This window comes from Eublepharis macularius, chromosome 19 (assembly GCF_028583425.1).
Source record: "Eublepharis macularius isolate TG4126 chromosome 19, MPM_Emac_v1.0, whole genome shotgun sequence".
Lineage (NCBI taxonomy): Eukaryota > Metazoa > Chordata > Lepidosauria > Squamata > Eublepharidae > Eublepharis > Eublepharis macularius.
Genome location: NC_072808.1, coordinates 13489950 through 13503794, shown reverse-complemented (window position 1 = coordinate 13503794; position 13845 = coordinate 13489950). Strand labels below are relative to the sequence as shown.

Sequence of the window (13845 nt, the reverse complement as noted above, 5' to 3'; positions counted from 1 at the left end):
ACCCCACTAATCGTCTGAGGGCCAAGCTACACATGACGAATGACACTTGAACGGCAAGTGTATTTCTCCCTGTTCACTTGCCCTCCACTCAATCCACTTGCCGTTCAAGTGTCATTCGTCATGTGTAGCTTGGCCCTGAGAAGAAACAGAAGTTTCTGTCCTTCTGTTCTGCTACAGACCAACGCAGCTACTCAACTAAAACTAATTTCTTATGAACTGTCTTAGAAGTTTCAACACTTGTAACGTATGATAAAAGTGGATCTACGTTCTGTAAAATGACTCCAAAGCAAAACTGTTGATTGTCCAGCATGAACAATCAGGTTGCAAAGGAGCACTGTATAGGGAGGCCCTTTTATCCATTCTGATTTTCATCTTGCCCGTGCCGCCTTCTGAAAATTGTACGCTGACAAGATACAAGCTTTACACGTATTGAGGAATATCTGTGTTTAGCAACTCAAGCAGCTGCAGGGCGCTCATGTCCTCCACTCCCTCAGACAGCGCAAATTCTTTCAGCCGTTGGTTGCCCTATGACTACAGGAATAAGAGGAAGGCCGTTTGGGCTTCTCTCTTTTGAAAAGACCATTTACCAAGGGTTATTTGGTAGAAAAAGAGCTGGAGGAACTCATTAGCATAACTCATTAGCATATGCCACACCCCTTGACATCACCAGAAGTGTGTCATTAGCATAACTGATTTGCATGTGCCACACTCCTGACATCACCTATCCTGGCTGTTTTGGACCCAATCCTGGCCATTCAGGGCCGAAATTGGGCCCAAAATGGTCAGGATCGGGCCGCTGCTGAGTGGGAGAGGATTCACCACCCATCAGAGGCCTGATCTGGCCCGTTTTGACCCCAATCCAGGCTGAAACGGGCCCAAAGTGGCCGAGAGTCAGGTGGGCGGGGCCATCTACCATGTGAGACCTCTTTGGGGAACTGCCGGAACTACGTTCCTGCGTGTTCCCCCTCGAAATGAGCCCTGCCATTTACCACATCCATACCAGCAAAGAAAGATTGCATCTACCCCGTGGATGCAGTGGAGTCTTAACAACTATCTTATTAGATTTTTATCCTGCCTTTCCTCTAAACAGCTTAATTTTTAGAATATTTGAAATTTTAAACCTCTGTTTATATGGGAAGGTATTCTGTTTTTAACATCGTTTTCCTCATTATTTACTTGCTGCCTTTCAAAGTGTTTACTGGTCGATGGCCGTAATAAATTTTTTAATTTGTTTACATGCTTCCACACATGCTCCCTCACAGCTACTCTGTCAGGTAATTTTGGCTGAGAGTAACTAACCTGAAGATACTGAGGGCCAAGCTACAAGTGACGAATGACACTTGAACAGCAAGTGGATTGAGTGGAGAGCAAGTGGAGGGCAAGTGAACAGGGAGGAATACACTTGCCGTTCAAGTGTCATTCGTCACTTGTAGTTTGGCCCTCAGTAAGCTTCATGGCTGAGGCGAGTTTTGAACTTCGGTTTCTCCATCACTAGAACCATGATTAGCTTATCACAGCTCTGCAAGTTTATCTCCAATAGGAACCTACCCTCCTGAATCATTTCTTCCTACTCCAGCAGCGGTATTCAATGGCTGATATTTGGAAGAAAGCGTTCAACCTCCTTTACCTTCGTGGTCAGGCCTCCAAGACCTTCAGCCTCTAAGACCTTCAGTCTTTCTCAATTAAGTGGAGTCGGCCTCCTAATCCAGGAGTTATTTCATTGTTTCAGGCCATTATTTGCAACACCTGACAAAGCTGTGCAACCAACAGGAAAGAAATTGACTGCCTTTCATGAGGGACCTCGTCTGAGGCCCAGTCAACACTCCGTCCAAGGAAGCTGATGACAAGATGACTTACAATGAGTTAGAAGTACAATATAGAGTATTACGGTAATTAAGTAAGAGCAACACAGTTATCATGAAAACTAAGCAACAAAATAAACTGTTGATTTTTCTGCTTAGTTTTCACATTGTGTTGCTGTTGCAGCGAGTTAGAAGCTGATAAGGTGACAGAGTCAAACCACACGATACGAATTACATGAGACCGAGTGAGTGTCAGGAGTCCTGTCTTACCCCAAATGCCCGTGTCCAGCATTCTGTCGATGAGCACGTGTCCTGGTCCAGGCACGCATTCAAAATTTTCTGCTCCACAGTAGCCGCGACGGAGCGTGTACGCAGTCACGATCAGTAAGTTGGCAATGCAGAGCATTCTTATTTCCTATATCTTCCGCTTCCTATCTGTGCAAAGTGGAGATGCATGATGGGATATCTTGGAGGTACGTGGAGAAAACCCATGCCAACGCGAACACAGATTCGGAGGTCCTGCAGTCCTGGCGCATGTAGTTCAAAACAATGTCGGGACATGTGTAAACAAGTTTTCGTGTCATTCGTGTGTAATTTGTATCACGTGGTCCGGCTCTGTGGCTCCAGATCTAGCAAATTGTCCCCTTTCTGTTTGCCACATCCCATGCTCTGCTGGCAGGCACCCTGGGCTGTGCCACAGCTACGTACATGGGTTTTTAGATATTTATTATAGCCTGAGTTGATCATGGCGCCAGTTGTTTTGTATTGTTCTTATGGGTTTTAGCTATGTATGTGGTTTTAATTGTATAATATAAATTGTTAGCTGCCCTAATCCCATTTACAGGGAGGGCAGGGTATAAATTTGATTTAAAAAATTAAATAAATAAATACAAAACTTCCTGAACAGTCACAAAAGGGGGGTTTAATACAGGGACTGAAAGCTTGTTTTGGGGGAAAAGACATTAAAGGAGAAAAGAATATGGTTATTTTACTATTCATCCTTTGAGGTAAGCAGAATGTGTTGGGCAGCCATCTTAGATACTGAAATAGAATCAAGGCACAAAGCAGGAAAATACCGGCACCATCCGCCGTTTTAATACAAGCTATTTTTCTATACATTTTTGCATTGCCCTTCCTTCCAGGAGCTCAGAGGAATGTTTTTAGTTCTTTCTACCTTACAGAAATCCTGTGAGGTAGGTAAAGCTAAATGAAAATGGAGTAACTCTGAGGAATATGTTGCAAAAACCATAAAAACACAGATTTGCAGTTGTTTCTACAAAGCACTAAATTATTATTGAATAAAACAGGCAAGCTGAAGAAAAGTTGTGGCATTACACACACGTACACATCTAAAACGGTTTTTTGCAAAGTCCCACACTGAATTGGGCTGAGGAACCTCTGAGCATGTCATAGCACCATAGCATACTGCAAAACAAAACAAAAAAATTGGGGCATGTTTTTGGCACATAATTTGTTCATGTGGATCATTGTTCAGGCATTTAGGCACTCACTTCTGCCACATATGAACTAAGAAGGTAGCCTAGAACACATCCAACAAGCTATCCGATGGCTGGACATTGCAGGTGGGAAGTGGAACACATGCTGTTATTAAATGAAGGGTGTCCGCCTTTAATCTCATTTTTAAACCTCTTTTGATGTTTCCTTAAGGCAGGGGTGGGCAATTGTTTTGGCTCGGGGGCCACTTTGTGGGAGCGGAGGTTAGCGGAGGGCTGCGCCTTTTAAAATGATTGCATTCATTAGTTAACTTTGCATTTCAGAAAAGGTATAAATTGTATCATAAAAATCAATAAATATAAATTAAATAAAATAGTGGTAGTTTTATTCAATTTATTTATTGTGCTAATTTCATATCATCTATAGCTGCAAGCACATTTAATTTTAGAATCAGTTTAATGAGACAAATGTACCCCTATCACACTTTTATACACATTTTTCTGACTGTCTTGGCGGGCCACAAAAAACTCTGTAGCGGGCCGCATGTGGCCCGCAGGCCGCAATTTGCCCACCCCTGCCTTAAGGCATACCAGAGTTCCCCAACAACACAGTATGAAAACCAGAGATCAGATGGAATTATAGGGGGGGGGGGGTGCACAATGAAAAAAATCCTGCAGACTAAAGTCAAATGACATTGGTGTACATACCTAAAAGGAACCACAATGTTAAAGTTCTACACTGGATTACCTGGTACTCTTTAAACATGCAATTGAACCACATTTTCCCAGGTGATCAAAGCACCGCTACAATGACCAGGAAAATTAGAATTGCCCATCACAGACTCATTGTAAGAAAAAAGGCAGACTATATGTGACAGCCAAATAATTTTAATACATTGATTGCTAAAAAAAAAAAAAGAAAGTAAAAGTGTAATTTCATGGACACAGAAAAAGCAACAAACATTCTTATGTTACTATCTTCTTCAAAGGTATGAGTTTCTTGAAAATTTCAGCATGTAAAAATAATTATTTAAGAGGAATAAAAGTAAAAATTGGGGCACCTCTTTCCTTACCTCCCTGTTTCCAGGCTTATAGCAAGTTTTTAACCATCCAATTTGCAAAACCCATCTTAGCCATCATGGGGACTAGAATCTTAACCTTCCACCCATTATCAGTAATTTTTATAAGGCAATTAATGACCTGCAACACAATATACACAAGGAATCGCATGGATGTGGTACAGATATTGCTGAATCTATTGTTCATCTTTAGGAACTGGATTTTCTGCTCACTCTCGGGCCCACATAATCTTTCATCATCATTTCTCCCTTTGCAAAATAGGCATAATAACCACCTATGTATCCCTTTAGGTTTTCTGATTAAAATGAACAGGTACCATCTACTCCTCTGCAGATTTTCTTGATTAACCCTTATTGAAATGAACAAGACCAACACAAGAACTTGTGCTGGACTTTCTGGTAGATAGTGCCCTTAAAATTATAAAAGAAGAGTTGTGGTGAGTAGTAGTTTCTCACTCTCCTTGAGCATGTCTTCCAGCCCATGGACTATCTGCACAACACGAAGAAAAATGAACTCCACACTAGAGATGGGCACAAACTGAAATATAAACCAAAATTCGTGACGAACCAGGCCGGTTTGTGGTTCATGAACCAGCAGTTCATGAGATCCCATTTCTGACGAACCGCCACGAACTTTAGGCTGGTTCATTTGGTTCGTTTTTTGGTTCATCATTGCAGACAGCATGGTGCCAATCAATCAGTTTCCTAGGCAACAGGGGACGGACTTCCTGCAGATCTTCTGCTGACCCGGAAGTGGTGATTTTTCTGACCCAGAAGTGACTTTTCACAAACCAAAACAAACCAATGCATGAACCAGGGCAGGTTCGAGAAAGTTTGTGGTTCATGAAATGTGACAAACCACGAACCGCATGGTTTGGTTTTTTTCTGGTTCATGTCCATCTCTACTCCACACCAAAAATGATCCAAGATGCAACACTGGTATCAGGTCCTTCTATATTCCATATATTTTCCATAATGGAAAAGGGCATGTGTGAGTGGAAACAAAGCATAGGATCCAAGCCATGCACTGCAGGGCTGTTCCAAGCATGTGCACACACCCCTGCACCCTCAAGGCTGTTCCAAACATATGCGAACCCTCAAGGCTGTTCCAAATGTATGTCAGAAGCACGTATGTCTCCAGAAGCACTGGAGACGTACGTGCTTCTCAAAGTGGGCAGTGTATCATGCAGTACTTCTACATGAGAAGTTGTATTCTTTTGCTTTCAACCAGCAAAAGAATAAGGGTGGAGAAATAATGATGTGCGGCAATGCCAAAAAGAAGTGGTTAGGCATCCAATTTGTGAGGCTGTAGCGGGGGACGACGACGCAGATTTTCTCAGTCCCAGTCTTGCCGTGGCATCTGCCAGCAGGATTCATAGAAGCAAGAAAAACGGTCAATGGAAGAGCTCACTAGATGGCGATCTTACACCTTAAATAGTAAAGAGTCCAGGAGCACCTTTAAGACTCACCAACTTTATTGTAGCATAAGCTTTCGAGAACCACAGCTCTCTTCATCAGATGCATCTGAGCTCTCCAAAGGAAGATCTGACTCTCAAAAGCTTGAACTCTGCACATTTTGTCAGTCTCTAAGGGCCCAATGGACTCAAATCCTGCTTCACACAGCACATTATAAACCTTTGACAGTTGGGTTGTACAGGTATCAAGGCACTACGTTGTCCATGTACTCACATGTACTAGAAGACGATGTTCAGAACCCTAGGGAGACCTGGGGCTTTCCTATCCAAATTATAACCTCAAATCTTGCCAAGGCATTGGGCAGAAGAGGAGGGATTCAGGATTAAACAGAGAGTTATGAAATTGTCACTGTCAAAGTTTTATATAAAAATAATCACAAAAGGTCTCAAACTGACACCAAAAGAGATAGTTCAGCCTGACACAGAGCACTTAAAGTGCTAGAACCTGCTGGTCTGGACTACGTCTCATCCCCCCCCTCACCCCCAGCAGGTGTGGGGTTCCCTGGAGGGGACTTGATTATACAGAGAATAAAACTCCTCTTGTGCAAATGGATATGTTAAGATTGTACCCGCACTGCTTTTCAAACAAAAGAAGAGGGGAGGTGTGGTGGCCAAGCCTGAGCAAGCCACACTGTGCCCCCCCCGTGCCCTCAAGCTGGAGGTCTTAGCATGGCACCTGCGTTCACCCGTTATGTATGCCACAATTGATGATGGAAGAAGTGGCATATACGGGAGCCCCATAACAGTTGTCATCCAAGAGGATCAATCCCATAAAGCTTTGGGAGGGGAAAAGCCCTTTCCTCACACCGTGCCTCTCCCTCAGTCCCTTCCTCTGTGCCCCAGCAGGGTCATAGTTCATCTCGGGCCGTACTGTCAAGAGGGGACTGGAGGACATCGGTGTTCTTGGCCTTGTTACTCAGTTCCTGCTGCTCCTTCATTTTCTGGGACTTGGCCCGGGTCCCAATCTGTCTTGAGGTTCTCATTGTTCCACACGACGGAGGTCTCCGTGTCGCTGATGTACCCATCATCCCCCGTGTAGTGCGTTGGGTAGACCAACAAGGGTTCCACGGAGAAGGCCAGCAAGTCTCGGTTCTCAAAATGCTCCATATACTCAGTACTGCAGGGAGGGAAACAAAATATCACGTGAAAAGACGTGATGCTTCGGTGGCCTTCGATGCTACAAATTTAAGTTAGCGGAAGTAATTACAATAGCGCACTGGGAGGGCAAAGGAATCACTAAAAGGCTACAGATATGCAGATCAGACAAGAGTCTGCACGTTTTTTGGCAGGGACTAAGAGAATGTGCTGCAATTTGGGGGGTACTGTAGTTTGATGTGATTTTATTGGTTTTACTGTTGAAAATGTATTTATATTTACTGTTTTATCCTTGTGACCCACCCTGAGCCTGCTTACGGGGAGGGCAGGCTAAAAGTCAAATAAATAAATATCAAATGTAAGAGGAAGGACCAAGGCATGCACAAGGTACACATACATTCCAGTTTGGTGTAGTGGTTTGGTGTAAACCACCCTGAGTGGGTGTTACGTTATCCTGAAGGGCGGAATATAAATCAAATGTTATTATTATTGAGAGCCAGTTTGGTGTAGTGGTTAAGAGCGGCAGGATTCTAATCCGGAGAACCGAGTTTGATTCCCCACTTCTCTGCTTGAAGCCAGCTGGGTGACCTTGGGTCAGTCACAGCTTCTAGCTTTCTCAGCCCCACCCACCTCACAGGGTGATTGTTGTGAGGATAATAATAACGCACTTTGTAAACCACTCTGAGTGAGTGTTAAGGTCTTGAAGGGCGGTTTATAAATTTAATGTTGTTGTTATTATTATCATTATCATTATTATTATACACTAGATTTCAAAATGCCCAGAAGCACATTTCCTCAATAATACAGAGGAGAGGTCGCTCTGAAGCTATTGTCCTCTCTGGCCAAATCATCCCATCAGGCTGCGGCTCTGCATTTTTTACAGCTACAGCCTGCATCATCACGGGATACCACCGGGAGTCACTGACCTTGCTTCTGTTTTAACAAATCTCATGTGATGAAGATGCTCTCATCTACAAAACCAACCAACCCATATGGGCCCAGGCAAAAAGGTCCCCTCATTTTGCCCTCCTAACTCCCACAAAGCCCAGCCTTACACAGGGTGTTTGTCAAACATGACAGGCAGGAACTCGTCCACAGGTAACATCTTGGAGAGGGGTTTGGCATCCAGTAGCTTCTTGGCACCTTGCAGGGAGATAACATAAGCCAGCGTCCAGTAGGAGTAATCGGCTTCCACTAGATTGCGGATGTGGGGCACAGCTTTCTCGGGATGCTCCACCTGCATGCGCTTCCGGCCGATGTAGCTAGAGGGTGCCAAGAGTAAAACAGAATCAGGAAAAGAGATGGGCACGAACCGGGGAAAAAATGAACCATGTGGTTCGTGGTTCGCCACATTTTATAAACCACGAACTTTCATGAACCTGCCCCAATTCATAAACCAGTTTGTTTGGTTCGTGAAAATGTCACTTCCGGGTCAGCAGAAGGACATTTCCCGGTCAGCAGGTCGGCAGGAAGTCCATCCCCTGTTGCCTAAGAAACTGCTTGATCGGCGCCAGGCTGTCTGCAGTGACGAACCAAAAAACGAACCAAACAAACCAGCCTAAAGTTTGTAGCGGTTCATCAGAAATGGGCTCTGATGAACCGCCGGTTCGCGAACCACGAACCTGCCTGGTTCATGCCGATCTTTGGTTCGTATTTCAGTTCATGCCCATCTCTAGTCAGGAACTGAGAACGGCTGATAGTTTTTCAACCGGATTGTGTTTAAACTCATTTGTGATTTTACATAGCAATAACAGGAAATGAGTTTTAAAAGATTGTCTGGCATGCTTACGACTTCCAGCAGACAGTTTATTGAATCTGCTGCCACAAGATGTAACTTTGGTTTTTAAAAAAATCCCTTTATCCATTACATTTTAATCCTGCTTTCCTTTCATCACAGAACTGAAGGTAGCCTGCATTGAGACTGAGCAGTCACTCAAGAGTGACCAGTCACAATGTAAGGATTTCTTTGACTACTTAGGCCAGAACTAAGATTAATTAAGGTAGCTCGGTATAAAGATAAGAGGATAAAACACAAGGAAATGATTAATCAAAATAGTGATATTAAAGTTTGTATAAGTAACCAAGGAGAGGGAGGAGGAGAGCTATTACACAATTAAATTCCGTTATTAAAAATTTTTGACTGTCTTTTTCTATCCGTCTAATCCAATTTCAACTGTAGTGCTTGTTTAAGTTGTAAACTAATCTTAAACGTACTGCTTGTATGAGTTAGCGTAAGTCTCAAATTCATCTCAATGTACTGTTTGTATAAGTTTCTTTTTATGCACTTTCTCATATCTCATCTTTTCTTTTAAAATAAAATTTCTATACAAAAAAAAAGGGCGACCAGTCACTTCTCATGCAATTAAAAGTGGCTTTCCACCCTCCTTTAGAACATGTGTAATCACTTTTATTTTTTTCCTGCAAAGCTTCTGCAGCAGTTTCAGGCTCTGCGGGTGAAAGAGAAGGGGGTACACGTATGCATGGAGCTGCCATTTTGCTACTGGCTCCTCCCATCAATCCACCATTTTGTGATTAGTAGCTCCCAAGGGCTCTTAATTTTTTTCCAAGTACCTGATAGATAGATAGATAGATAGATAGATAGATAGATAGATAGATAGATAGATAGATAGATAGATAGATAGATAGATAGATAGATAGATAGATAGATAGATAGATAGATAGATAGATAGATAGATAGATAGATAGATAGAGTTTGCCCTTGCCAGGCTTACATGGGGTTCCCAGAAGGCCTTTTCATCTGAGCTGCTGTAGCACAGTGGTTAAGTAGTTTGGCTGCAAATCAGCACTGTACTGGTTCGAATCCCGCTACTGCCATGAGCTCAGTAGGTGGCCTTGGGTAAGCCACTCCTCTCAGCCCCAGCTCCCCAGCTGCATTGTAGGGATAATAATAACACTAACTTGTTCACTGCTCTAGGTGAGGCACTAATCTGTCCAGAAGAGCGGTATATAAGCGCAGTTATTATTATTATTATTATCCGGGCATTATCAGAACTATTTAGCTTTAACAAAGTTGTTGTATTGTGCACTCAAAGGGGGGGGGGGAGCTCTGATGGCTTTAAATGGGAATTAGACAAATTCACAGCAGTGTTACATTTTTGAGATTATTAGCCATGATCCCTAAGTGCTACCTTGAGTCTGTAACAGGAGAAATAGAGCTTTTTAAAACGACCTAAATAAATATAAAAGGAACCTGCGTAGTCAGTAGCAGTTTATGTCTGAATGTCAGCTGCTAGGGCCAAGCAAGTTTATTGCATGTATCATATTGCTTTTATTTCATTCCTCCTTAATCACACAATCCAGTTTGATTGTGCTGCTTGTTGTACGGACTATACTGATTTTTATTTCATTGTTTTAAAACTGTGTACTTGGACCTAACTGGATAACCCAAGTGAGCCTGATCTCATCCGATCTCAGAAGCTAAGCAACGTCGGCCTCGGTTAGTAGTTGGATGAGAGACTTCCAACAAAAACCAGGGTTGCAGAGGCAGGCAATGACAAACCACCTCTGTTAGTCTCTTGCCATGAAAACCCCACCAGGGGTCGCCATAAGTCAGCTGTGACTTGAGGGCACTCTCCACCACCAATCCCACTTGAGTCTCGACAAGAAAGGCAGATAAATGAAGTAAAGCAAGCAAACAAGGGCTGATTCCGCACACATTGGATAATGCACTTCCAATCCTCTTTACAGAGTATTTGGAATGGATTTTTTCGTGTGCGGAACAAAAAATCCACCTCAAACGACTGATGAAGTGCACTGAAAGTGCATTATCCAACATGTGCGGAATCAGCCAAGGAGAGCTTTTTTTTCATGCCCAGTTTGTTGGCTGCCCAGAAATATCTGACTGGCCACTGTTAGAAACAAGGCTGGACTAGAACTAAACCCCAAATCCCGGAGCATTCCCTACAGGGAAAGGCTTCTGCCAAAGACATCCCCAGTCGGTGCTGACACTGCCTCACTCACATCAAATCCCAGTCCAGGCTTTCCTCTTCCAGGTCATACAAGAGATTCAGCAGCCGTCTTTTGAAAAAGATCTCAAAGCGCAAGTCATCCTCAAACACCACTGACTTCTCCAGACCCCTCTCCACAATCTGCCAAGAAAGAAAGCCGGTCACTGGTTTATTTTCTTTTTGACCGCACCCTTTGCTACCGGCACCCCTCCTCCTTTTTCAAGGGTTACCCTGCTGCAGCAAAAGGTCTGACACATGCCTCTACCAGGCCATTTTTTTGCTCTCTGCAAATGCTCTTTTGTGTTGCCATTCAAATGTCAGATCAACACCTGCAAATTGTATTTCTGCTTCTAGAGCATACCTTGCCTGTTAAGTCTAACAACCACCACCACCACCACCACCACCAATTTATATACCACCCTTCAGGACAACTTAACACCCACTCGGAGCAGTTTGCAAAGTATGTTATTATTATCCCCACAACAAACACCCTGTGAGGTGGGTGGGGCTGAGAGAGCTCTGAGAGAGCTGTGACTGACCCAAGGTCACCCAGCTGGCTACAAGTGGAGGAATGAGAAATCAAACCTGGTTCTCCAGATTACAGTCCTGCTGCTCTTAACCACTACACAAAACTGGCTCTTGATAATAATATTTGATTTATATACCACCCTTCAGGACAACTTAACACCTACTCAGAGCAGTTTACAAAGTATGTTATTATTATCCCCACAACAAACACCCTGTGAGGTGGGTGGGGCTGAGAGAGCTCTGAGAGAGCTGTGACTGACCCAAGGTCACCCAGCTGTCTTCAAGTGGAGGGGTGAGGAAACAACCCCGGTTTTCCAAATTAGAGTCCCGCGCTCTTAACCGCTACACCAAACTGGCTCTCAGTTTGGTAATCAGCAATGTGTCCTTAGTTTCCTTCTACAACACAACATGGACAGACCACTCGCATAAGCAAGTGGCAAGACAGGCAGAAAAAATAACATTTTAGAGGCAGAGCAGAGCAAATTGGGTATTTTTTAAAAAAAAAAATTCTGCACCAAGACAAGGGGGGGATCCTGAGTTCTGCAACCTCTATGAACTATGCAAATTAGACACATTGACATGTCACCTGCTTTGCATAATTTATTCTGCTAGTCATGAGGAGGAGCAAATGATGCAAGCTGCTCAAATTCCACCCCCTGGTTACTGGAAATCCTACTGGGTACCTCTCATCCAAGCTTTGTGGCCTCACAAGGCATTGGCCACGTTTCCAAAAGCTTGTTTCCCTTCTTTAAAAAAAAATATGAAAATTGGGGTTCTCTGGAAGCTGAAGTTTGAGCCCAGCGCACCTATTTTAGCCCATTTTATCGACTTTTTGCTGTAATACACCTTGGGACTTCTTTAGTTAAAAGGCGATCTATAACTAAACTTACCTCTTGCCAAATCTTATAGTGGCTCAAGAAGCAACCCAATTCCCCCTTAGTGAGGGGACGCCCATGGTACGGGTCCTTGTAACCTGGCAGCATCTTGATGCCCATGGCTTCCACCTGGCTGCTATTCATTGCCCTGGGGGACAAAGAACAAGAGGCATCAGAGAGATTAAGTCAACAGACACAGCCTAGTTGAATTCCCACTGTAATGATTTAAAGATTTAAGTGTGTGTTTCTTTAAATGCTTGGGAAGTTGCGGAAGAACAAGGGAGGAGAAAGAGGGGACAAGAGAGTGAGGTTGGTTACTGAGAGTATATAGGGGGAGCAAAGAAGTGTGTGGTGAGAGAGTACACCATTAATAGTTAGGGAGTCAATAGTGTACAGAGCATGGAAAAAGCCGTCTTCTGATTAGAATCCCATGTAGCCCAGCCCAGCCATGGATACTCACTTCCCATCCACAGCCTCAATGATTTTGCAGTCGATCTGCTGCTCGTACAAGGCCCGCAACATCCGCTCCCGGCGATCTACCCGTCGCTTCAGGTTAATCATAAAGACCTGGAAAAAGAAAGTAATACGGTGGTCGGAAAAGCTAAAAGGCCACTAATGCTAGAAAGGGAGGGGGCGACTAACGCCTGCCTGCAATCCCAGAATCAAGCCCGATCTATACATGCAGCAGAATGGGGTTGAACGGACTGTACCATTTCAGACAGCAGGTAGGGGATGTCATTTTTTTAATCCTCCCCTGCATAAAAGAACTCCCCTGCATGTAGCAAAACCAGACAGAACCTTTCCAACAGGTGAGCTCATTTTTAAAATGAGGTTTCATCTAATGTAAGGGAGCACTTGAAAAAATACGATCTCCCACCTGCAACGTGAAGTGATTAAAGTGTCAAATCAGGATGGAGGAGTGGTGGTGGTGGAGAGCGCCCTCAAGTCATAGCCGACTTATGGCGACCCCTGGTGGGGTTTTCACGGCAAGAGGCTAACAGAAGTGGTTCGCCACTGCCTGCCTCTGCAGCCCTGGTCTTCTTGGAGGTCTCCTATCCAATTACTAACCAAGGCCGACTCTGCTTAGCTTCTGAGATCTAATGAGATCAGGCCCTCCTGGGCTATCCAGGGCAGGGAAGGATGGAGACACAGGTCCAAATCCCTTTCCTTCCCACAAAGCTTGTTGGGTGACTTTGGGCCAATTCACCTATTTTTCCTAGCTTAGCTTGCAGGGTTGTTGTGAGTATGAAATGAAAACCTCCTTCCGAGGTTGGTAAAACGAGTACCCAGTTTCCTGGGGGTAAAGCGTAGATGACTGGGGAAGGCAATGGCAAAGCACCCCGCAAAAAGTCTGCCAAGAAAAGGTCGTCCCCCAATGGGTCAGTAATGACTCGGTGCTTGCACAGGGGACTACTTTCACCTAGCATGTGTAGACCAGGTCTCATAAACCATGCAACACCACACCAAGGGATCTATCCGTATAGATTTTATGCTCCTAGACCATGCAAAGCAAGGGCATCCAATGCCACAAAACAGGAGAACCCCGGCAGCTTTGCTTTCAGAACTAGA

At 44.0% G+C, this 13845-nt stretch overlaps 1 protein-coding gene across 1 annotated transcript in view; it reads right to left on the bottom strand.

The window, feature by feature from the left end:
* Nucleotides 1-5792: 5792 nt before the first annotated feature.
* Nucleotides 5793-13845, bottom strand: part of COLGALT1 (collagen beta(1-O)galactosyltransferase 1) — a 29539-nt gene continuing 21486 nt past the window's right edge. The window contains 6 exon segments of the mRNA XM_055003555.1: nt 5793-6766; nt 6768-6927; nt 7961-8167; nt 10887-11014; nt 12292-12424; nt 12737-12843. Coding sequence (XP_054859530.1) covers nt 6659-6766; nt 6768-6927; nt 7961-8167; nt 10887-11014; nt 12292-12424; nt 12737-12843 — 843 coding nt within the window. The 3' untranslated portion in view covers nt 5793-6658.